Below are 26,061 nucleotides of genomic sequence, written 5' to 3' on the forward strand. Positions count from 1 at the left end.
CATAGCTGGCCAAGCTGTACAGGGGGTGGAGGGAGGAGAAAGGTCAGGAGAGCAATAGTGATAGGGGATTCCATAGTTAGGGGAGCAGACAGGCGTTTCTGCAGACGTGATTCCAGGATGGTATGTCGCCTCCCTGGTGCCAGGGTCATGGATGTCACTGAGCAGCTGTAGAACATTCTGGGGGGAGGGTGAACAGCCAAAGGTTGTGGTCCATGTCAGTACTAACGACATAGTTTGGAAGAGGGATGAGGTCCTGCAGGCAGAGTTTAAGGAGTTAGGAAAGAGATTAACAAGCAGGACCTCAAAGGTAGTAATCTCCGCATTACTCCCAGTGCCACGTGCTAGTGAGTACAGAAATAGGAGGATAGAGCAGATGAATGTGTGGCTGGAGAGATGGTGCAGGAGGGAGGGCTTTAAGATTCCTGGGACATTGGGACCGATTCTGGGGGAGGTGGGACCTGTACAAGCCGGACGGGTTGCACCTCAACAGGGCTGGGACCAATATCCTTGTGAGGAGGTTTGCTAGTGCTGTTGGGGAAGGTTTAAACTAACTCGGCAGTGGGGATGGGAACCTGAGAGGAGATTCAGAAGTGAGAGTAACAAAGCTGGAAGTGGAAGGCAGAAAAGTAGTAAGTGAAATTGGAAGGCAGCGGATCAGAGGCCAGCAGTGAATAAAGTCAAAATAGGAAAAAATGTTAAAAAGGCAAAATTAAAGGCACTTTATCTGAATGCACGCAGCATTCGCAACAATGTAGATGAATTGACGGCACAAATAGAAGTAAATGGGTGTGATCTAATAGCCATTGCAGAGACGTGGCTGCAGGGTGACCAAGGCTGGGAACTGAATATTCATGGATATTCGACATTTAGGAAGGACAGTCAAAAAGGAAAAGGAGGTGGGGTAGCGCTGTTAATAAAGGATGAGATCGATACAATAGTGAGAAAGGATCTTGGCTCAGAAGATCAAGATGTAGAATCAGTTTGGGTGGAGCTAAGAAACAGCAAGGGGCAGAAAACACTGATGGGAGTTGTTTATAGGCCACCAAACAGTAGTGGTAATGTAGGGCACGGTATAAAGCAGGAAATTAGAAGTGCTTGGAACAAGGGTAATACAGTAATCATGGGGAACTTTAATCTACATACAGATTGTGCAAACCAAATTAGCACTAATACTGTGGAGGACAAATTCCTGGAATGTATACGAGATGGTTTCCTAAATCAGTATGTTGAGGAACCAACTAGGGAACAGGCTATTTTAGATCTAGTATTGTGCAATGAGAAAGGGTTAATTAATAATCTTGTTGTAAAGGAGCCCTTAGGGCAGAGTGATCATAATATGATAAATGTAAGGACTTGCACAACACCAGGTTATAGTCCAACAGTTTTATTTTAAATCACAAGCTTTCGGAGCTTACCTCCTTCGTCAGGTGAGTGAAGGGTTCTAAAAACGCATAGCATGTATAGTCAGAGAATAATGCCTGGTGATTACAGATAATCTTTCCAACTGCCCCCTATCACATCTCGTCAGGGAGACGATCACAGCAATCAAAGGTGTCGTTGGTGTTCAGACAGGTTAGCCACGGAAAACATTACATCCCAGTATACTGAATACACAATGGGTCAGATTACAAAGACACAGAGAATGTCCAGTTGTATTAAAAACAGATAACTTTTTTTCACTGGTGGGGTTACATGTAGCGTGACATGAACCCAAGATCCCGGTTGAGGCCGTCCTCATGGGTGTGGAACTTGGCTATCTTCGGGTAAGCGTTCTCCAAGGCGGCCTTCGAGACACACGGCAACGCAGAAATTGATAGCCAAATTCCGCACCCATGAGGCCGGCCTCAACCGGGATCTTGGGTTCATGTCACACTACATGTAACCCCACCAGCGAAAAAAAGTTATCTGTTTTTAATACAACTGGACATTCTCTCTCTCTGCCTTTCGGGTCTCTTTCTCTCTCTGTCTTTGTAATCTGACCCATTGTGTATTCAGTATACTGGGATGTAATGTTTTCCGTGGCTAACCTGTCTGAACACCAACGACACCTTTGATTGCTGTGATCGTCTCCCAGCCGAGATGTGATAGGGGGCAGTTGGAAAGATTATCTGTAATCACCAGGCATTGTTCTCTGACTATATATGCTATGCGTTTTTAGAACCCTTCACTCACCTGATGAAGGAGGTAAGCTCCGAAAGCTTGTGATTTAAAATAAAACTGTTGGACTATAACCTGGTGTTGTGCAAGTCCTTACATTTGCCCACCCCAGTCCATCACCGGCATCTCCACATCATAATATGATAGAATTCTTCATTAAGTTTGAAAGTGATGTAGTTCAATCCAAAACTAGGGTCTTAAATCTAAACAAAGGAAACTACGAAGGTATGAGGCACAAGTTGGCTGTGGTTGATTGGGGAACTACGTTAAAAGTTATGATGGTGGACAGACAATGGCTAGTATTTAAAGAATTAATACATAATTTACAACAAATATATATTCCTTTAAGGCACAAAAACCCAACAGGAAAAGTGGTCCAACCGTGGCTAACAAGAGAAATTAAAGATAGTATTAAATCAAAGAGGCATATAAAGTTGCCAGAAAAAGCAGTAAGCCTGAGGATTGGGAGCATTTTAGAATTCAGCAAAGGAATTGATAAAGAAAGGGAAAATAGAATATGACAGTAAACTAGCGAGAAATATAAAAACGGACTGTGAAAGCTTCTACAGGTAAGTAAAAAAGAAAAGACTGGCGAAGGCTCATGTGGGTCCCTTACAGACAGAGACGGGAGAATTTATAATGGGGAATAAGGAAATGACAGAGAAATTAAACAAATACTTTCTGTCTGTCTTCATGGAAAAAGGCACAAAAAACCTCACAGAAATACTAGAGAACCAAGGGGCTGGCGAGAATGAGGAACTGAAAGAAATTAGTATTAGTAAAAAAAATAGTACGAGAGAAATTAATGGGACTGCTCAATCTCTACTCCCCATCATTGATCAAACCCCATCACTGCCCAATCCCCATCACTACTCCTTCCTATTCCCAATTACTGCTTGATCCCCATTACCTCCGACTCCCCGTTACTGCTGTCCCCTTCACCCCACCATTGATGGTCATGTCTTTATCCATCTAGGCCCCATCCTCTGGAATTCCCTCCCTAAACCTCTCCGCTTCTCCTCCTTTAAAGACCCTCCTGTAAACCCACCTCTTTGACCAAGCTTTTGGTCACCCGTCCTAATATCACCTCTCTCCGATTATGCCGATAAATTTTTTTACATTAAAAGTGCTATATAAAAGCAAGTTGCTGTTTGTTATTTTTTATCTTCCAAGGAGGAATTAGTTAAGCCTGTAATTACTATAAACCTATAAGGTGTTATTGCTTCTGTAATTTAACAGTTTGCTGTTACATTTGGCAGTTTATTAAACCATGGTTTAGGCTATAAAGTGTTCATTTTTATAAATTCATTCTCAGGATTTGGACATCACTGGCAAAGCCAGCATTTATTGCTCATCACTAGAAAGTGGTGGTGGGATTTCTTCTTGAACCGCTGCAGTCCGTGTGGTGAAAGTGCTCCCACAGTGCTGTTAGGTAGGGAGTACCAAGATTTTGACCAGCGACGATGAAGGAACGGCGACATATGTGCAAGTTGGGATGGTGTGTGACTTGGATGGGAAGGTGTTCCCATGCATCATTTTACTGCCTTCCAAAGTTGAGGAAAATCCAGTGAAAGCACATAGTATAACTGGCCAGCAAAAACACAGTAACAGAAGTTTTCTTTGACCCCAGGAGAGACAATATAAACTAAAGGATACAATTCTAAAAGAGGTACAGGAACAGAGAGATCTGGGGGTATATGTACACAAATCGTTGAATGTGGCAGGGCAGGTTGAGAAAGTGGTTAAAAAAGCATACGGGATCCTGGGCTTTATAAATAGAGGCATAGAGTACAAAAGCAAAGAAGTCATGATGAACCTTTATAAAACACTGGTTTGGCCAGAACTGGAGGATTGTGTCCAGTTCTGGGCAGTGCACTTTAGGAAAGATGTGAAGGCCTTAGACAGGGTGCAGAAGAGATTTACTCGAATGATTCCAGGGATATCGGACTTTAGTTACGTGGATAGACTGGAGAAGCTGGGGTTGTTCTCCTTGGAACAGAGAAGGTTGAGAGGAGATTTGATAGAGGTATTCAAAATCATGAAGGTCGAGACAGAGAGAAACTGTTCCCATTGGCAGAAGGGTCAAGAACCAGAAGACATAAATTTAAGGTGATTGGCAGAAGAACCAAAGGTGACATGAGGAAAAACTTTTTTTAAAACACAGCGAGTGGTATGATCTGGACTGCACTGCCCGAGGGGGTGGTGCAGACAGATTCAATCGTGAGATTCAACAGGGAATTGGATAAGTACTTGAATTTGCAGTGCTACGGAGATAGGGGAGTGGGACTAGCTGGATTGGTCTTGCATAGAGCCGACATGGACTCAATGGGCCGAATGGCCTCCTTCCATGCTGTAAACATTCTACGATTCTGTGGTCTCGCTAGATATTGGGCAGGTAAAGGCACTCTCCAGTTCATAGGCAGCTTGCCTATAGGTGTGATCTGAGATGCTAAACCTGCAAAAAAAAATCTGGAGTAAAAACCACCAAGAACGTAACAGCAACATTAAGTTGCATTGTGCATCAGCCCACTATCCCAATTCAGGAGGTCAGTGAACTTCACATGCCTCAAAACGTTTGCAAGCTAAGCGCAGACAGCAGTTCTGAAGCATTCAAGGCAGAAATAAGGGGGACCGAGATAAAGATATTTATTTCCCTTTATAACGGAGTACAAACTCTGGTCAGTTAGCCAAGCGTGAGGCTCCTGAGCCCTGGCAATCCAGCCCACGCAGCCCAGCTCCATTTGTGTCTACATTTCTTGTTTTCTCATTTGTCCCCTTTGAACTTCGTGGGTCTGCTCGTAGTAACGTTGCCTGGGTGGATAAACCCTAAATCAGAAGACAAAGTTCGGAGCAACTGGCGCTTGAGATACAGACTGCTCCTCTTAATTCAAAGCTGTTCAAATCAACTTATCTGATAATTCAAGAGTTTTTTGGCACTAGAATTCCCACGTTACTGTGTTATTTATGTTGTTTAATTCAAATTAGTAGATAATTCAGATCTTTCAGCACAAAATCCAACTTCAAATTATGAGTAGACTGCATATGCAGATCATTGGGAACATGGATTTGAACTTCAAATGTGGCCTTGGAGGCTCCTTGGAGACAAAAAGCTCGGACACTACCGATCCAGGGTTAGGATTAAGATTCTTTAAGAAATGTACAGTAATTCGGTGGTATGCAAGAAAGATCCTGCATTTATATAGCGTCTATCACTACCTCAGAATGTCCCAAAGCACTTTACAGCCAATGAAGGACATCTGAAGTGTAGTCACTGTTTTAATGTACTCCCTCTCAGAAGTTTGCCTTTTTAAAAAAAAATACAATTATCTGGGTCAGTGACTCAGGGCCAGCAGCTTTCAGTTTGAGTCAGTAACTCTGATGAAAAAAAAATATTACTTGCCCACTATTTTGCGATTTCTCCAAAGTACACTAAAGTATTAAAAAAATATTTATTTCTGTTCACCATTTCAGAAGTTATTTTGACAAGTGTCACATGAAATTGTTTACAGGATTGCCACTGAAACAACAGACGGAGGTGGCGAGAACAGCCTTGGCCGGTCGGCCTCAGCTTCAGCTGCCATGGCTTGGGATCTTCGTGAAAAGCTGTTGCTGGATCAGTAGATGCCATAGGTGGGCTCGTGGTTGTCCCTGTACCTGTCCAGGTATCGGAGTGGCTGACCATGTGGGTATTTCTTCTGAGGCGGATGGTAAACTGGAGGGAAGTCATATTCAAACACTGGCTCCTTCATATCTATCGGAGAACACAGAGAAATTATTGTTTCTCCTCCAACACCGAAATGGCTGAATCCTATCAGCTTGATCTCCTCTATCCCTTCATGCAGCAATGAAAGCCCAGTTCCTTTCATTGTCTCATGCAACTGAAACCCACAGGTTCCATCTCTTTCCTTTGATGGCTCCACCTGCAGTCTGTCAACTATTGACAGTTTTGGTCTCCTCCGCTACTAAAGCTCCCTCCAAGGAGCTCGGTTTCTTCTTTCGATGCCGAACACTCCTTTTTCATTCAATAACTCTCATATATCTCCATAAAGCTCTCGCCCCTCCGAGACTTCAATACTGCGCCCAAATCTGATGAGGCTCTTCCAGCACCCCTCTCTCAGTATCATGAAAAGAATATTGCTTGCCCACTTTGAACAAGATACAAGAAGAAGCTTATATGATAGACGACTCCTCTCTCACATTCAAGCTCCCAACAACTCTCTCCCATTATAACTGCTCTTTGTCTCACTATTTTATCAATACTGCTATGGTCATTGCTCCTATAAACTTTCCGCTCTTATTCTTCCTAATACGCAAACACTCTCTCCTGCACACTTCCTCCTCCCTACGTCCTCACTGTCTTGTAACTAAGACTCATCGTATTGTCTCCATTCCGATTCGTTCTTTCCCAGGACCTCAAAACTGGAACTCCTCAATTCCCCTCAGTCTTTCCTTCCTGCTACAATTTTCAGGCTTTAAAAACCCAAGTTTGGCAACCTGTAATCACTACTTCCCGATTTATATCACCTCCCCTCTTATTCTTTCCAGCGCGGGTGATATCCCGCAGTGTCGTCCTTGGCCTTTTGTTAATAATATTAAAACACTTCTAAAAATTCAGATCTTTGGTTCCTGTCGACACCTAGTCCGGTCCCTGACAGGTATATGTCCAGTCTCATGGTCTCCATTTAACTGAGCTCATTGCCTTCTCTTTCCGTGGGGCTGTTCCTTTCGCCACTCTCACTCTTTCCCTCCCATTCTTCACTCGATTTCCTCCTCTCTACACTTCTTTCTTGCCTCGGTGCTATCCTGTCAGTTCTCGGTTTCTTTCCTGATTCCCAGCTGCATCCCCCGCCCTACGGCAATCACATCATAACTTCAAATGTTTGCCCCTTAATCCTCCTCATAAAACACAAAGTAAAAGCACCGTATGAAGGGAATACCACAGTAATCCCTGTGTGACACAACAAAATCTATATAACACACGGACCCCAGCAGGCGTAACGCAATCGCCGCTTTACTGTGTATGTTACATGGGTGGGCCCCCTCTGTTTAAATGTCATGCCTGGTGCTAGAGGCATGTCGTGGTTGCTGAGCAAACAGCAATTCCACCGCTTCCAGGCCTGTTTATGCAAACCGCACTACGCACAGTGAACACCGAAACTTGACGGATGTATTCCAGGAAGTCGACCTGCACCAAATCATTTGTCCTAGCCATCCTCCAAGGGAGGTAGCCTCAATATTAACACCAACTCCCATGGGTGGCGCTGGGTATTGGAGCGTCAACACTCAGCACCATTAGTCGGAAGGACACAGGTTGGATCGCCCCACTCCAGTCGGTTCCCAATCTGAGCTGCATCAGACAGAAACGTGCCAGGTAGAGGATGCGCATGGGGGAGGGAGAGATCAACGGTGTGGCGAGTCTGGCTGGATTCTTATCATGCGCTTCCTGGCAGCCGGCCAATGGCAGAGGTTTCAAAGCAGGCTGCATGGTTAGCCCATTGTTGGTAAAGTCAACAAGATGGGACCCACATATACTGGAAAGCTGAGGGCAAGCGCTCTCCCCAAGAGGGTAAATACCCAGCAAAATGTTTTAAAATGTCTCATCCACACTTAGATCTCAGTACTACATCCACAGTATACTTCTGCAGAGGTCACCCACCGGTTGTGACTATCTGTACACACCGTTTTTAAACATGTGGGGAGTGCGGGTGCAGGGCTTACCGAGAAGATTGTGGAAGGTGTGCGTGACCGACTCATCCCAGCGACACTGGAAGAAAGCCAGCCCGGCCGGAGTCATCAGATCCTGATGCTTCTTGTAGAAATCAAAGGTTTTAAAGGTTCTCATTTTCAGGCTGTGACTGTAAAGAAGTACACATGGTGAAGCACATGAGATATTCATATACCAGTGATACCAACTCACTCAGGTATGCACAGATGAGTGCACTCACTGACGCACATACTTATAACATATCTACTATATCCAGTTACACAGAAACAACATCCATGGGCTGACACATGCACACAGACAGACATGTATCTACTAAACCTACTTATACATAAGCAGACCTTAGTTCATTATTATGCAGGGGCACTGAATAGGTAAATACAGAAGCTGCACTTAGATCAACCTTGAAAAGTTTCACCAAGCTTTTATGTTATGAACTGATCAGGCAACTTTTACCTGCAAAATTGAGAGTAAATTGTGCAATACCCAGCACTGCCCATCTCACCCCGAACATCAGAGGCAGGTCACAGCTAGATGTGAATACTCTATACTGTCAAGTCAAGCCTCTTGGGCAATGAGGCACCCTATGCTTCTATTAGGAAGTGTTTATAGTTTCCTCTTACCAGGGCGACGGTCTGTAGTCTTTCTCGAAATTGATTGCTTTATCCTGTTTAAAAAGGATGAAGATGCATCGGTGGTATCCCGTGCCTTTCGCAGGGAAAGGGGGAAAATAGTGGCAGATTTCCTCTCCCTCCAGTACAGCATTCCCAGGAATATTGCCACTGTACAACAAGAAAATAATGAAATAAACTGGAGTCCTGTTTAATTCATTTGCCATACCCATAGAGTGAGCTCAGTATGACACAACAAAATGCTTAAAAACCTTTGAACAAAGTTCCACACAAAAGACTGCTACTAACACTTAAAGCAGTGGGGATATAAGAAATAGCCTGGGAATGGATAAGAAATTGGCTGAATGATAGAATCAGTGGGTATTTGTTAGGGAAGCGATGTCAGGGTGGAGAGAAGTACCCCAGGGATCAGCCTGAGACCCCTATTGTTTGTAATTATATTACTAAGCTGTGATTTTTTTAAAATTCGTTCATGGGATGTGGGCGTTGCTGGCGAGGCCGGCATTTATTGCTCATCCCTAATTGCCCTTGAGAAGGTGATGAGCCGCCTTCTTGAATCGCTGCAGTCCGTGTGGTGAAGGTTCTCCCACAGTGCTGTTAGGAAGGGAGTTCCAGGATTTTGACCCAGTGACGATGAAGGAACGGCAATATATTTCCAAGTTGGGATGGTGTGTGACTTGGAGGGGAACGTGCGGGTGGTGTTGTTCCCATGTGCCTGCTGCCCTTGTCCTTCTAGGTGGTAGAGGTCGCGGGTTTGGGAGGTGCTGTCGAAGAAGCCTTGGCAGAAACTTAAATGCAAATTTGCAGACAAAACCAAACTGGGAGGTTGGGGGGGGGATGGTCGAGAGAAGGATGGGCAAGTGAATCTGAGGAGGTGGCCAGGGACCCACAGAATAAGTTACTGAACTAGTTAAGTGGGCAGAACAGTGGCAGATCAAATTCCAGTAAAAAGCAAAATGCTTCGAGTGGTGGAAATCTGAAACAAAAACAGAAAAAGCTGAAAGACACAGCAGGTCAGTCAGTATCTGTGGACAGAACAGATAAGTTAACGTTTCAGATGCAGACCCTTCATCAGGACTGTAAAATAAGAGGCAGACAGGCATCAGAAGGAAGAAAATGTAAACAGACGGAGAAGGGAAGCATCAGTGGAACCATGTTACAGGTCATCTCAGTCAAGTAATAAGACTGAAGCACTGCAAAAATAAAAGGCAGTAAAGAAACGAAAGTACTTGTGAATACTAAGTGAGAGCCAAAGAAAAATAGGAGAGAGGGAAAACCTGTCGTCAGGTTATGAAATTAAAACAGATTTGAAAATTAAATAGAAGGTTGCTGGCAAAGTACAGTGGGTCTACCAGCCTGAAAAGAGAAAGAACAGGATAACAGGGAGAGTACAGTTCCTGTACACCCCCCACCACCACCGTGGAGGGCCTTCCCCCATCCAAAACTTTAACCCATCTTCCTCTTCCTCAGACACCTACTGCCAGCCCTAGACGCGAACCCCAGTCAAGAGTCCCAAGATTGGGGAGGAGGTTGCTTGTGGAATACAAACGGTGACTTTAAAAAACGAAAGGGCTCTTATTGAATACTTCTGCAATGCTGTAGTGACATGAATGGGAATGGATGTAACACAAAACATCCCTCCTGCTCTGTGAATTATATCAGGCCCCAAATAAGATTAAAAAAGGAAAAATCGAAGTAGCAGACACAGCTGCCAGTCTGTGATCATATTACACAGGCAACTACACAGCGATCAACAGCAGCTGTATGCAATGTGGTTGGGGGACCGCGGGTCACATATAGCCCACATCCACCCTTTCATTTTAAAGGCTATAGCTTCCCTGCATACCTGCAGTAAACCCAGCCCTCCCACTGGTAATGACCTGGGAGTTACTTCCAGCTGTGGATGAAACGGTGTTAGACTTGGAGAGTAACGTTTAGTTGCCAAACCTAATACTCACACCAGCCACTGGATGTACTCTGACTCATTGTCTCTCAGATGTCCATCTGAAATATGAAAGACAATAAACCAGTTAAAATCTTTAGTTGATCAGCACATTTCCACTCAAACCTCAGATGCCAAGTTGTTGGAAGCTTGTAAAAGACTGACGATTATCTTCCTTAGTCTTTTAGAGTAGAAGTGTCCAAACTGAAACCCGAGGGTGACAGGTCACCATTGGGCACTGACATCCCAGTCCTACTTCCACTTAGATTTTGTACTTGCTGTTTGGATTTTGTGGGCTGGCAGTTTGGAAAGGGCTGATTGAGCTTGAATCCACCTTGATTCAGGTAACACACGATGATAGTGCTTACTGTAACACTAAAATCAGAGCAGTGTTCCCAAATATCAGTCCTTTGTCCCATTGTCAACTTGGATGTCAATAAAACATAATGGCGTGTTTGTGAATTTTTCATACTTTGTTGAGGACCTGTGAAAAACACCCAGCAGTACATTTTCTAAAAGATGATTTTGTCCTTCTAAACTTGAGTTGTGTCTGAAGAGAGCATTTTGAGCTTTATAACCTAGATTCTGTCACTGTATAACATTGGGTTACAGTACTCGTGGGTACAGGTCTTTCACTGTATAACACTAGCATGCAGTACTGGTGGGAACAGGTCTGTCACTGCATAACACTGGGAGTGAGTACTAGTAGGTATAGGTCAGTCACTGTAACACTAGGGTACAGTACTGGTAGGTATAGCTCAGTCACTGTATAACACCGGGTACAGGTCAATGTTTAACAATGGGGTACAGTACTGGTGGGTATAGGTCTGTCACTATATAACATGGGTACAGTACTGGTGAGTTCAGGTCTGTCACTGTATTACACGGGTACAGTACTGGTGTTTACAGGACAGTCAATGTGTAACACTGGGTTACAGTACTGATGGGTACAGGTCTGTCACTGTACAACACTGGGGTACAGTACTGGTGGGTACCGGTCTGTCACTGTATTACACTGGGGTACAGTACGGTGGGTACCAGCCTGTCACTTTAAGACTCTGGAGAAGGTCACATAAGCTGGGAAACCTTCTCTCTCTGCCGGTGTCATGGCTCCCTGAGGTCCCACAGCTCCGGAGCAGATCCCAGGCCAGACGGAAGTTATGGTCCCTTTATTATCAAGCTGCATTACGACACTACCCATCAGGAGCAGCTAGGGAGATATATAAAAATTAGGGACAGCTTTAAGTGGAAAATACTCCTCTCAGACGTTCCTTCCCCTAAGTGATAGAACAGTATTTTTGAGTTGGTCACTTTTTAAACTTTGAGTATGCTCGAAGTTCCAGACAATACGGACCTGGATTGGTGAGTAGAAGTGTCCACAGGGAGCCCTCTTCTGCTTCGAATGACACCTTTGGAAGATTTGCAGCCTGGGAATGGCAAAGAGCGAGCAGGTGAGATGCAGAATTGGGAAATAATCTGCACTAAAGCACAAGTAACATCACCCATCTCTAAAAGTTTGCTTTTAGTGTTACACTGTCATTAATACAGGGTAGTGAGACATAACTGGATTATACTGTCCAGGGTCAGCAACATATCACATGTAGGGACACTGACTCACAGGATCAAATCATGTTTCACGTTAGCCTTTCACACCACTTGTGCCAGAAGATCTGTACCTAGGGTAACTGGTCTACCATTGCAAGGATGAAAACAAGGTGCATGCTTCTTTATTGAGGGCAGCAGAGAGGAAAGCGACTGCAGAGCCCTGTGCTCGGATGGGCTAAAGATCTATTCCACATACAGGTCACTGGCACTAATTCACCATTTAAATGTATAAGTCTAATGGCTGCATGATAGTGGACCAGCACATATTGACTTATCTGAACAAGCCCATTCCCTCTAGGTGGCTGTGGATGAGGCCCCAAGGCAACATCTGCCTCCAAAATTAACACAGATCCAGGTCATGGGGAAAGTCTGAAACACTCGAGTCATTCTCGTTACACTTCAATGCCATATATAAATAATTCAATCAAAAACTGAATTTACGTGCTTCAAAAATGCCCAGCTGTTATATATCGCTGATCATAAAAGTTGAAAATGCTCTTGGATGGAGGCTGGATGGTGCAACAGCCCAGACTGACCAGACAAAGTCTTCCCTCTCTGCAAGGATCCTATGTAAAATTAGCCTGCGCAGTCTCAATCTAGTCCCCAGTGGATACGGCCCATGGGGTGGCAATGCCCCTGATTTCTAAACTAAATGGGCAATCTCACTCAGAGGCCATGGTATGGTCAATGTGGGAAATAGAAAAATGCCAGACTGGCCCAGTAAAAGATGCTCTTGAGATTGGGGCAGAGTAGATGAAGCTTTGTTCTGCATCTAAACATGTGCATGTGACTTGGGAGTTCTTAATACTGATGACTGGAGCCAATAGTGGGTGAGCATTCCATTCCGCTGCACTCATTGCTCCAACCTAGCAGTTTGTGAGATCCAAACTCTTAATCACTTTGTAATTTATTGATACAATCTACTCTTAATTCAAAAGTTGTTTAATTCAAATTTCAATTTAATTTTTTTTTTTCCTACTTTTAAGTTGCTTAATTCAAACTATTGGATAAGTCAAAATTGATCGAGTGCAAAAAACTATCAGAAATAGAGTGTGGCCTCCTATTCAACGTTTGCAGCTGTGTGTTACGTACGTGTAGAGCGTGTGTGTAGTGTAAACAGTACACGGGAGGTCTGCACCTTCATACCTCTGTGGGGGTCACCACATTTCCATGATGCACTGGCATGACGTGGTCCTCGTGATCGTATTGAATGCGCAGCATCACGTGCGGAACAAAGGTGGCTCCGTTGAACATGTCTCTGTAAACACCGTAGTGCTCACCGATAGTACGCAAGTGAAAAGGACCGTTCGTTTTCTCCCATTCAGCTTTCACCTCATCCAGTGGAATCAACACTTCAAGAGAAGGAAATATGGCTTAACACCACTCAAACAGCTCTCAAACAACTCAAACACCCCAATCACCTCTCCATACTTTTCACATTTGCAGCCTCTACAATGAAACTGCTCCCACGGGCTGAGCTTACAGACATTACACTCCGTTTTACTTTTCTCCCCTTTTAAAGGGGTCGACTCTTGGCTCGGGTGTGAATGCACAGATGCCAGCTGCAACTCCAGCACCGTGCCCAAATGGACACCACTTGTGTGAACCTGTCACCAGGCTGGTCACATAATTTTACAACACAAAAGCAGGCAATCTGGCCCATCGCACCTGTGCTGGCTCTGTGAAAGAGCTATGGACTAAGTCTCATTGCCCTGACGTTTCCTCATACCCTTTCAAATGTTTCATAAGAACATAAGAACATAAGAAATTGGAGCAGGAGTAGGCCAATCGGCCCCTCGAGCCTGCTCCGCCATTCAATAAGATCATGGCTGATCTGATCCCAACCACAAATCTAAAGAACACAAGAAGTCGGAGCAGGACCCGGCCACATAGCCCCTGGGCCCTCTCCGCCACCCACAGGGCATTGACCGATCCGAACTCAGCTTCATGTCCAATTTCCTGCCCGCTCCCCATAACCCCTAATTCCCTTTACTTCCAGGAAACTGTCTATTTCTGTTTTAAATTTATCTAATGATGTAGCTTCCACAGCTTCCTGGGGCAGCAAATTCCACAGACCTACCACCCTCTGAGTGAAGAAGTTTCTCCTCATCTCAGTTTTGAAAGAGCAGCCCCTTATTCTAAGATTATGCCCCCTAGTTCTAGTTTCACCCATCCTTGGGAACATCCTTACTGCATCCACCCGATCAAGACCCTTCACAATCTTATATGTTTCAATAAGATCGCCTCTCATTCTTCTGAACTCCAATGAGTAGAGTCCCAATCTACTCAACCTCTCCTCATATGTCCGCCCCCTCATCCCCGGGATTAACCGAGTGAACCTTCTTTGTACTGCCTCGAGAGCAAGTATGTCTTTTCTTAAGTATGGAGACCAAAACTGTATGCAGTATTCCAGGTGCGGTCTCACCAATACCTTATATAACTGCAGCAATACCTCCTTGTTTTTATATTCTATCCCCCTAGCAATAAAAGCCAACATTCCGTTGGCTTTCTTGATCACCTGCTGCACCTGCATACCAACTTTTTGATTTTCTTGCACGAGGACCCCCAGATCCCTTTGTACTGCAGTACTTTCCAGTCTCTCGCCATTAAGAAAATAACTTGCTCTCTGATTTTTCCTGCCAAAGTGCATAACCTCACATTTTCCAATATTATATTGCATCTGCCAAATCTCCGCCCACTCACCCAGCCTGTCTATATCCCCTTGCAGGTTTTTTATGTCCTCCTCACTCTCTACTTTCCCTCCCATCTTTGTATCATCTGCAAATTTTGATATGTTGCACTCGGTCCCCTCCTCCAAATCGTTAATATAGATTGTAAAGAGTTGGGGACCCAGCACCGACCCCTGTGGAACACCACTGGTTACTGGTTGCCAGTCCGAAAATGAACCATTTATCCCAACTCTCTGCTTCCTGTTCGATAACCAATCCTCCACCCATGCCAGAATATTACCCCCAATCCCGTGATTTTTTATCTTAAGTAATAATCTTTTATGTGGCACCTTGTCGAATGCCTTCTGGAAGTCTAAATACACTACGCCCACTGGTTCCCCTTTATCCACCCTATACGTTATATCCTCGAAGAACTCAAGCAAATTTGTCAGACATGACTTCCCCTTCATAAAGCCATGCTGACTTTGTCCTATTAAATTATGCTTATCTAAATGTTCCGTTACTGTCTCCTTAATAATAGACTCCAAAATTTTACCCACCACAGATGTTAAGCTAACTGGCCTATAATTTCCAGCCTTCTGCCTACTACCCTTTTTAAATAACGGTGTTACATTAGCAGTTTTCCAATCTGCCGGGACCTCTCCTGAGTCCAGGGAATTTTGGAAAACTATCACCAAAGCATCCACAATCCCTACTGCCACTTCCCTCAAGACCCTAGGATGGAAGCCATCAGGTCCAGGGGATTTATCCGCCTTGAGTCCCATTATTTTACTGAGTACCATCTCCTGAGTGATTTTAATCATATTTAGCTCCTCCCCCCCCGAGAGTCCCCTGTTTGTCCAGTGTTGGGATATTCTTAGTGTCCTCTACTGTAAAGACTGAAACAAAATATTTGTTCAGCATTTTTGCCATCTCCATGTTTCCCACCATTAATTTCCCGGTCTCATCCTCTAAGGGACCTATGTTTGCCTTAGCCACCCTTTTTCTTTTTATATAACTATAGAAACTCTTGCTATCTGTTTTTATATTTTTTGCTAATTTCTTTTCATAATCTAACTTCCCTTTCTTAATCAATCCTTTCGTTACTTTTTGCTGTCTTTTGAAGAATTCCCAATCTTCTATCCTCCCACTAAGTTTGGCTACCTTATATGTCCTTGTTTTTAGTCGGATACTATCCTTGATTTCTTTACTTAGCCACGGATGGCTGTCATTTCTTTTACACCCTTTTTTCCTCAGTGGAATATATTTATTTTGAAAGTTGTAAAATAACTCCCTAAATGAACACCACTGCTCATGTACCGTCTTACCCTTTAATCTATTTTCCCAGTCCACTTTAATCAATTCCGCTCTCATACCATCATAGTCTCCTTTATTCAAGCTCAGTACGCTTGTTTGAGAATCAACCTTCTCACCCTCTAATTGGATATGGAATTCAACCATGTTGTGGTCGCTCGTTCCAAGGGGATCCTTAACTAGGACATTATTAATTAATCCTGACTCATTACACAGGACCAGGTCCAAGGTTGCCTGCCCCCTTGTAGGATCAGTTACATACTGCTCAAGAAATCCATCCCTGATGCACTCAATGAACTCGTCCTCAAGGCTGCTCTGCCCAATTTGATTTGTCCAGTTAATATGATAATTAAAATCCCCCATAATTATGGCTGTTCCCTTATTACATGCCCCGACTATCTCCTGATTAATATTTCTTCCAGCAGAGTTGCAACTATTAGGAGGCCTATATACTACGCCCACTAATGTTTTTTTTCCCTTATTATTCCTTATCTCCACCCAAACTGTTTCATTATCTTGATGCTTTGTCCCAATATCATTTCTCTGTATTACAGTGATTCCTTCCTTTATTAACATAGCCACCCCACCTCCCCTTCCTTCCTGCCTGTCCTTCCTGATTGTTAAATACCCTGGCATATTTAATTCCCAGTCGTTGTCACCCTGCAGCCATGTTTCTGTAATGGCCACAAGATCATACCCATACGAAGTTATTTGTGCCGTTAACTCGTCCATTTTATTACGAATGCTACGTGCATTCAGATAAAGAACTTTCAAATCTGTTTTGTGACGCTTAGTTCCTGCTTTTTCCTTTTTTAACACTTTACCTATTACTCCATACCTTCTGTCCCTTCCTGTTACGCTTTCCTCTCTCTCCCTGCTCAGGTTCCCAACCCCCTGCCACTTTAGTTTAAACCCTCCCCAACAGCACTAGCAAACACTCCTCCTAGGACAGCGGTCCCGGCCCTGCCCAGGTGCAGACCATCCGGTTTGTACTGGTCCCACCTCCCCCAGAACCGTTTCCAGTGTCCCAGGAATTTGAATCCCTCCCCCTTGCACCATTCCTCTAGCCACGTATTCATTTGAAATATCCTCCTATTTCTACTCTGACTAGCACGTGGCACTGGCAGCAATCCTGAGATTACTACCTTTGAGGTCCTATTTTTTAATTTACCTCCTCACTCCCTATATTCTGCTTTTAGGACCTCATCCCCTTTTTTACCTATATCGTTGGTGCCTATGTGCACCACGACAGCTGGCTGTTCGCCCTCCCCCTCCAAAATGTTCTGTAGCCGCTCCGAGACATCCTTGATCCTTGCACCAGGGAGGCAACACACCATCCTGGAGTCTCGGTTGCGGCCGCAGAAACGCCTGTCTATTCCCCTTACAATTGAGTCCCCTATCACTATAGCTCTGCCACTCTTTTTCCTCCCAGCCTGTGCAGCAGAGCTACCCGTGGTGCCAGGAAGTTGGCTGCTGCTGCCTTCCCCTGATAAGTCATCCCCCCCAACAGCATCCAAAGTGGCATATCTGTTTGAGAGGGGGATGGCCACAGGGGACCCCTGCACTACCTGCCTGCATCTCTTACTCTTCCTGGTGGTCACCCATTCACTTCCTGCCTGTATACCCTTTACCTGCGGTGTGACCAACTCGCTAAACGTGCTATCCACGAGTTTCTCTGCATCGCGGATGCTCCACAGTGAGTCCACCCGCAGCTCCAGCTCCGAGATACGATCGGTCAGTAGCTGCAGGTGGACACACTTCCCGCACACATGGTCGGCAGGGACACTGGTAGTGTCCATGACTTCCCACATCTTGCAGGAGGAGCATATCACGGGTGCGAGGTCTGCTGCCATGACTTGCCTTAGCTTAGTTACCCCTTTTAAATTACGTTGAAATTAGAAAATGTTAACTATACTAGGGACCTAGGTTCACTAAAAAAAAACACTATCTGCTATAAAACCTGCAGATCTTCCCTTTCTTATTACTTTATTTACAGTAAAATGGTAGAAATACTCACCTGAACCTACTCACCAATCAGCTGCCTCCCCTGTGCCGCGTCACTTTCTGACTGGTGACGTCACCCCGAACTCTGCCGCTGGTCTCAGAGTCTCGCTCTCAGAGTAAGCTCTGGTCTCGCTCTCTCCGCGCTGTTTATATCCCCGCTCTGGTCTCGCTCTCTCCCGCCGCTCACCGACTGGACTCTCGCTCTCTCCGCGCTGTTTATATCTCCGCTCTGGTCTCGCTCTCTCCCGCCGCTCACCGACTGGACTCTCGCTCTCTCCGCGCTGTTTATATCTCCGCTCTGGTCTCGCTCTCTCCCGCCGCTCACCGACTGAACTCTCGCTCTCTCCGCGCTGTTTTTATCCCCGCTCTGGTCTCGCTCTTTACCGCCGCTCACCGACTGGACTCTCGCTCTCTCCGCGCTGTTTTTATCCCCGCTCTGGTCTCGCTCTTTACCGCCGCTCACCGCTCTCAGGTCCACTCCTTTTGAAATATTTATCCACTTCCTTTTTAAAAACCATTATGGATTCTGCTTCCACCACTGTTTCTAGTCGGGTATTACATGTCAGAACAGCCCTTTGTGTAGATAAAATTCTACTAAGTGCGAGTGTGAGCGATTTCTATTTTCTTTCATCAGTTTTTTTTTTAAAAACTAATTTTGATTTATTTTCCTTTGTCTCAGACTCAGAGTGGGGATAGTTATTGCCTTGTACGAGGACTGTTTTGTGAATCTTCACTTTGCCAGGCAGCTGAATTAACTCATTTAAAAAATACCTGGATGTGCACCTGAAGAGCCATGACCTGCAGGGCTACAGACCAAATGCGGGAAAGTGGGATTAGGCTGGGTGGCTTGTTTCTCAGCCGGCGTGGACACGATGGGCCAAATGGCCTCCTTCTGTGCTGTAAATTTTCTATGATAATTAGGGCTAAAGGAAACACTCCGTTAACATCCAGTTCCACTCAAGCTTTTCCTCACGCATGTGTGTTCCAAGATAAGAGAATTATTAAAGTTTTGAGATGTTTTTATCATTTTGATAGGGGTTTAAAGTGCTGGTGAGAAATCAAATATTCCTTTATTGTAATCTAATGAAAAACAACTTGCGTTTATATAACGCCTTCAACACAGAAAAACGTCCCAGGACGCTCACAGAAGTGATAAAAGAAATTGACACCAAGCCAAAGGAGGAGATATTAGGAGGGATGAAGAAAAGTTTGGTCAAAGAGGTGGGTTTCAAGAAGGTCTTAATGGAGAAGAGGAAGATGGAGGGGTTTAGGAAAGGAATTCCAGGGTCTGGGGCCTAGGCAGCCGAAGGCATGGACACCGATGGTGGGGTGAAAGGTGTGGAGAATGCCCAGAGTTGGAGGAACAAATTTTGGAGGCTGTTGGTCAAAGATATAGGGAGGGGTGAGGTCATGAAGGCATTTAAACACAAGGATGAGAATTCTGGGGCATTGGGGGATGGGGATCGGGAGCGGGAGCGAATGTTGATCAGCGAGCACAGGGGTGATGGGTGAGCAGGACTTTTAGCAGAATAGGGTACGGGCTGCAGAGTTTTGAATGAGCTGAAGTTTACAAAGAGTGGAGGATGGGAGGTCGGCCGGAAGTTGAGGGAAAGATAAGCATGGATTTGGAAGGCGACAAGACGCTCAAGGACTTTGGAGAGGAAGTGGGAAGAGGGCGGGGTGGGGGGAGGTGTTGGAGATGGGGTGGTAGTAAGCAAAGACAGAGGGATCGAGGGTGGGTTTTTTGAGGAGGGTTGACAGCAGTTTTGAAAGATAGGAGGACAGTATCTGAGGAGAGGGAACCACTTACAATGGCAGCTAGCATGAGGGCCAGGAAAGGAAGTTGGGTGGTCAGCAGGTTAGTGGGAATGAGGTCAAGGGAGCAGGAGATGGGTTTCACGGAGATGAACTCGAAGAGTGCATGAGGAGAAAAGCTAAAGAGGCACAGGTTCAGTGCTGGGGCAGCGATGAGCTTGAGGGGCGACTTGGCTTGGTGACCAAGGGGAAGTAGCAGAGGTAGCTTAATATATGGTCTCAATCTTAAGGGTGAAGGGAGTGGAGGATAGGTTTAATGAGATGATTGAAAAAGAATCTGGGGGGTTATCTCTGCTGTGCAGGGGGATCCTGGAGCAGTGGGTGGTTTTGGCACAGGAGAGTGAGACCCAATAGCGCTTGATGCTCTGCTTGTTCTTGCTTCAGTTTAATTTTACTTCTTAATAAATCTAATAAATGGCTTTAGCCTGAGATTTCTCAGCATTATTTGTCTGCCAGTCAGAGAGATTCTGGGTTACTGTTATCAATGTACATATTGATGATAAATATGTTTATTGTTCACCCAGAGCACCCTATCTCTCAGATGACTTCATGCATAAGCTTACATTTTGGTTCATTAGAAGTGTGACTTTGCTTGCAGAAGCATTCGTTTGTAACAGGCACGAGAAAAGAGTGTTTGGAGAGCACCAGAATCATAACAATCCTATGAACTCTATATACAGTCTAACCCGGGCCTGAGCCAATGCACACGACCACCAGCAATGGTTGCAACTCAGGACAAACAGCCGCCGAAACGAAGCAAGCAACAAAACAATGACAAAAGAGTAGTTACAGATGTGTCCAGGGACCACACCCAGCTTAGGTTAGCTTGCTTGTCCAACCTTGGTCACCTGCTTGCCCAACCTGACGTACATGTTCTGTGTCGCGATGCTCTCTCAAGATCACTGTTTTTGTGGTTTTCCTTGACAACCTGTCTGCGTTCTTTCAATTCCTTCTTCCGTGACTCTCTAAAATGAGGGAGACCAATGTCAATTCTCTCCGGAGCTGAAAAGAATTCAATGGAAAGTACTGAGAAGTGGTACCAAATCCCTCTGTTGCTCCCCATATGTTGTAGAATTTTTTAAAAAAATTCTCCCACACTATTCAAACGAAAACATTTAGCTATTTTATTGTCCAATAGTTATGGAGCTTGAAAGCAGCAAATGCAAAAATACTTCATAGAAGAAACGTTGGTTGATTTGCCAAGTAAAATATCAAAGTCTCAAGGCAATTTAACCAATTTCACATAACTCAGGGTACCACAGAGTCAATGCACTCTGATGGGAAAGAACCAATCCCAGCATAAAGGAGGGAGAGCAAGGAGACTTTGAGGTGAACTTGGAAATAACTCCAAAAACTGAAGGTTCATATTTGTCTGCACAATCATACACGAGACCCACTGCTGATGAATCGATCAACCAACTTCCCAATTTTCACATTCACAGCCAGGCTACAGGACAGGTTGGATGTAGAGTAAAGTTCCTTCTGTACTGCATCATCAGGCACTTCCAGGTAATGTATAGCAGATAAAACAGTTTCTACAGTGCACCGACAGTATGCTTCAAATCCCAACCTAAGGGCATCTTCTGATGGACAAATGACATATTTTGCTTTTCTACATAAGCCACATGCACTCTGAGTGAGATTGCCAATTAAGCACCAAACTACAGAAAGTTTTGGTTAACTGAGTAGAGACTGGCCAAACTCATCTCACATGGAACAGTCACAGCCAGCAAAGAGCCACACATCCCATTGGCCTCAGCTGGATGTAAGCCAACGTCCCAGGAAGCAAAAGGTCACAGATCTAAAATACCCCATCACTAAGTTCACTTCTAAACACTTACAAACTTCTTTGCGCTCGTACATTGTTCACATCATAGAATTTAAACTTACTAGGTTCTTGCGTGTACTGTTTATACGTCCTCCACCAGTTTGGCTGCTGGCTCTTTTCCTCCGCCATCCGCAGGTACCGTGCATAGCTGCGGTATTTCTCTAGGGACTCCAGGTCTGTCACGTCGATCTCCTCATTGGGCATTAGCCCCAGTGGAGCTGCGCGTTTACACAGCACGGCTGAACGAGAAGAGCACTGAATAAGAAACGCTGCACCAACTTGTGTTTCTATAGCATCTTCAATGTAAGCAAAACATCACAGTTGTGGGTCATACCTCAGCAGGAGTAGGTGGGGTGATCAGGGGAGGTCAAAGAGGTAAGTTTTTTTAGGAGGCTACTTAAGGTGGGAAGAGATATAGCAACAGGGAGGGGTTTAGGGAGTCACCCCTGCCTCAGCTCATCTGCTGCTGAAACCTTCATCCATGTCTTTGTTACCCCAGACTCAACTACTCCAATGCTCTCTTGGCCGGCCTCCCACCCTCCATAAACTTGAGCTCATCCAAAACTCTGCTGCCCATATCCTAACTCGCAGCAAGTCCCATTCACCCATCACCCCTGTGTTCGCTGACCTACATTGGCTCCTGGTCTGGCAACTTTAATTCGATTTTAAAATTCTCATCCTTGTGTTCAAATCCCTCCATAGCCTCGCTCCTCTGTAACCTCCTTCAGTCCTACATCCCTCCTAGATCCCAGCACTCTTTCAATTCTGGCCTTTGTGCTTCCCCAATTTTCCTCACTCCTCCATTAGAATTCTCTCCCTAAAGCTCTCCGCCTCTCTACCTCTTTTAAGTTGCTCCATAAAACTTATCTCTTTGACCAAGCTTTTGGTCACCTGTCCTAATATCTCCTTATGTGGCTCAATGATAATTTTCTTGTCTGATTACGCTCCTGTGAAGGATGTTTTTACTATGTTAAAAGGTGCTATATAAATGCAAGTTGTTGTTGATTGTTTCATGGTCTCCCACTTGCAGCAGACCAGAGCTGGAAGAGCAGAGCTGGAAGAGCAGAGGGCAAGAGCAAGGGCTTAGGGATGGAGCAGGCTGCAAAGACAGGGAGAGGTAAATTAGATTTGAAGACCATATCAAGGATTTTGAAGCTAATGCACTGGGGATACAATAAAAACCGACAAGGATCAGGATGATAGGTGATACGGTTGTCATGCAGGAGAGGATGTTGGCATGCCGCCCTGGATGTTTGTGTACGGTAGAGCTCAGGAGGCCAGCGGGGCAGGCTTTGGAAAAGTTGAGTCGTGAGACTAATATGTGGATGAGGATTTCAGGAGCAGTGGGGATGAATTAGGAGTAGAGACAGGTAATGTTTTGACGGTGGAAGTAGGGGGTCTTGGTGATGGACTGGATGTGGAGTCTGAAGTTCAGCTCAGGATGTCCACTGTTAGGTTGATCCAAGGAGTGGGAGGTGATTGGGGCAAGAGGTGAACATATTGATATGGAATGTGAGAAAGCCAAAGATGGAATCTTGGGCTGCACCAGAGCAGGATGGTGTCATTGTCCATGTGGAAGGCCGCAGAGAGGTTGAGGAGAGATAACACACCATGGTCACAATCACACATTTGATGACTTTGACTAGGGAGCCAAAGCCTGCAGGCAGACAGGGGAGAAAATCAGTGACGAAAACAAAACATTCCTACTGTCTCCATGTTAACACTCCCCCCGTCTTTAAATTAAATAGCTTAAACTATTTTAAATCATTTATTGCCTTGGCATCCTGCTACCCGATGCTGCCTCCATTCCTGCTCTGGGTTATTGAGTTAGCTTTGCACTAAGCAGAAGATCAGGACCCACGCGGTTCTGGAGGTGGCTGAGCTCAGCCGAAAAGGCAGGAGGTGATGCTGCAATTGGCCTCAGTGCCCCTGGACTGGGAGGTGAGGAAAATCAGGCGCGCTCAGAGGGTTCCCATGGTGACCCTGGCTGATGCCGCTGCTCAATGGGCTCACAGTCCGGACTTTTCCTACCCCAGTTAATGAGAACATTACAGCCCCGGAGTCCCGCCGCTCACTGACCCGTGCCCGTCACCGTCCTGACCGGCTCTGTGACCCTCAGGGTCCGAACCAAACCACACAGCAAACCCGGCTGCATCCTCACCAACGCCGCCATTTTCCTACTAATACTCAGTCCGCCAGTATCCCGTCAGCCACTCGGCGCAGACCTCCCACAGCTGCTCAATAGCAGTCCGCCAGTATCCCGTCAGCCACTCGGCGCAGACCTCCCACAGCTGCTCAATAGCAGTCCGCCAGTATCCCGTCAGCCACTCGGCGCAGACCTCCCACAGCTGCTCAATAGCAGTCCGCCAGTATCCCGTCAGCCACTCGGCGCAGACCTCCTACAGCTGTTCAATAGCAGTCCGCCAGTATCCCGTCAGCCACTCGGCGCAGACCTCCCACAGCTGCTCAATAGCAGTCCGCCAGTATCCCGTCAGCCACTCGGCGCAGACCTCCCACAGCTGTTCAATAGCAGTCCGCCAGTATCCCGTCACACTGTTGTTATAGAGGATGTTGTGAAGAGTTTGCAGGATTTAGATGGGTTGGGATGGGGATGGGGATGGGGATGAATGATGTGGTGGGTGGGTGGTGGCGAGGTGGGATTGGGCCCACTGGCTGAGAAAGCCAAGTACCCAGGGCTGCCGTTAGCACCGTGATTAGAGAGGCCGAGTGAATGGTGCAGGGCTGCAAACATCCGATGGATGGTCAGACCGGAATACAATTAAACACCTGGAGCTGTGATTATTATTCAGTGAGATGCATGCTGACATTTTCAAACTCTTGTGTTGGACAGCACAGCCATTCGGCCCATTGTTACAGTAATCCAACCCTAATCTGTCTGTTTCTCCATAATCCTGTTTCTTCCTGTGATTCAAACATTTATCCAATTTTCCCTCAAAAGATACAATGTTCTCCGCCTTAACCACTCCATGTGGCACATATTTCACAGTTGAGGCCTTACCGTGCCCTGGTTTTCAGTTTAGATCACATATATTAGAGGGTTTGAAGAGGAGTGACTGATCCATTTTCTAAAAATGTCCTCCAGCTGTCAAGGCCACAACACTAGTTCCTCTGAGAAGGTGGTGGTGGACTGCCTTGAGTAGTAATGTTGGAAAGTTACTCCTCATAACTATTAATATAGTATTTTTCTGCATACATTGTATAATAGAGCTCTTGAAAATGGCAACTCTTGGCCCAGTGATAGCATTCTCACCTCTAAGGCAGAAGGTCATGGATTCATTCCAGAGACTCATGGATTCATTCCAGAGACTTCAGCACATAATCTAGTCCAACACTCTAATGCAGTACTGCGGGAGTGCTGCATTGTTGGAGGTGCCGCCTTTCGGATGAGTCGATAAACCAAGGCCCCGTTTGCCCTCAAGTGGATGTAAAAGATTCCATTGCATTATTTCAAAGAACAGCAGGGGAGTTCTCCCCAGTGTCCTGGCCAATATTTATCCCTCAACCAACATCACTAAAAAAAGATTATCTGGTCATTGTATCATTGCTGATTGTGGGACCTTGCTGTGCACAAACTGGCTGCCACATTTCCCTACATTACAACAGTGACTTCATGTTAAAAATATGTTTGGGACATCCTGAGTTTGTGAAAAGTGCTATATAAATGCAAGTCTTTTTCTTTTAATGCAATAATTGTAATTGATAATTAAAGTACTATTAAATTGATCACTAGAAAGCACAAAGGGGCTATCATCAGTCTTCTCTCCAGCTACCATGCTCACCCATCAACTGTTCTGAAGATAGGTCAAGCTCAAGAATGTGTGTTACACAGAACCGGGCAGCATGTGGACAGCAACATAGCTAAGGTTTGGAAGAACATCAACAACTTGATTTACATAGCATCTCCAACTGAACAGCGTAGAAGAGAGGAGGAAGGACAAATATAATAGATGAAAATAAAGAAACAGACACAGCTCGAAGTTGGAATAGGAGAGGTGACCAAAAACTTGATCAAAGAGGTGGTGGGTTTTGAGAATGTTTTTAAATAAAGGTGGTGGGAGAAATTTCCACACAGTGGGGGTGAAGCAGCTGAAAGATCTGCCAGCAATGGTGGGGAAAATGGGAGTAGATGCACCTAACAACAATGACAACCTCGTTTACATAACAACATTAACAAAGAAAAATTGTCCCAAGGCACTTCACAGAGACATAAAAAAAAATGAACATCGAGCCAAAGGAGAGATTAAGAGAGGTGACCAACAGCTTGGTCAAAAAAGAGGTGGGTTTTAAGGAGGCGGAGAGGTTTAGGGAGAGAATTCCAGAGCTTAGGGCCTAGGCAGCTGAAGGCACGGCCG

At 45.2% G+C, this 26,061-nt stretch overlaps 1 protein-coding gene across 1 annotated transcript; it reads right to left on the minus strand.

Annotated features, from left to right (window-relative positions):
• Positions 1-5,592: 5,592 nt before the first annotated feature.
• On the minus strand, positions 5,593-23,881 carry mrpl38 (mitochondrial ribosomal protein L38). Its single transcript, XM_068004371.1, has 9 exons — positions 23,768-23,881; positions 21,751-21,927; positions 20,731-20,862; positions 13,205-13,410; positions 11,808-11,880; positions 10,470-10,515; positions 8,503-8,661; positions 7,876-8,012; positions 5,593-5,908 (listed from the first exon to the last, which is right to left on the minus strand). The coding sequence occupies exons 1-9, from the start codon at positions 23,859-23,861 to the stop codon at positions 5,772-5,774; spliced, it is 1,161 nt and encodes a 386-aa protein (XP_067860472.1). The 5' UTR covers positions 23,862-23,881; the 3' UTR covers positions 5,593-5,771.
• Positions 23,882-26,061: the final 2,180 nt, after the last annotated feature.

Source organism: Heptranchias perlo, chromosome 23, assembly GCF_035084215.1.
Source record: "Heptranchias perlo isolate sHepPer1 chromosome 23, sHepPer1.hap1, whole genome shotgun sequence".
NCBI lineage: Eukaryota > Metazoa > Chordata > Chondrichthyes > Hexanchiformes > Hexanchidae > Heptranchias > Heptranchias perlo.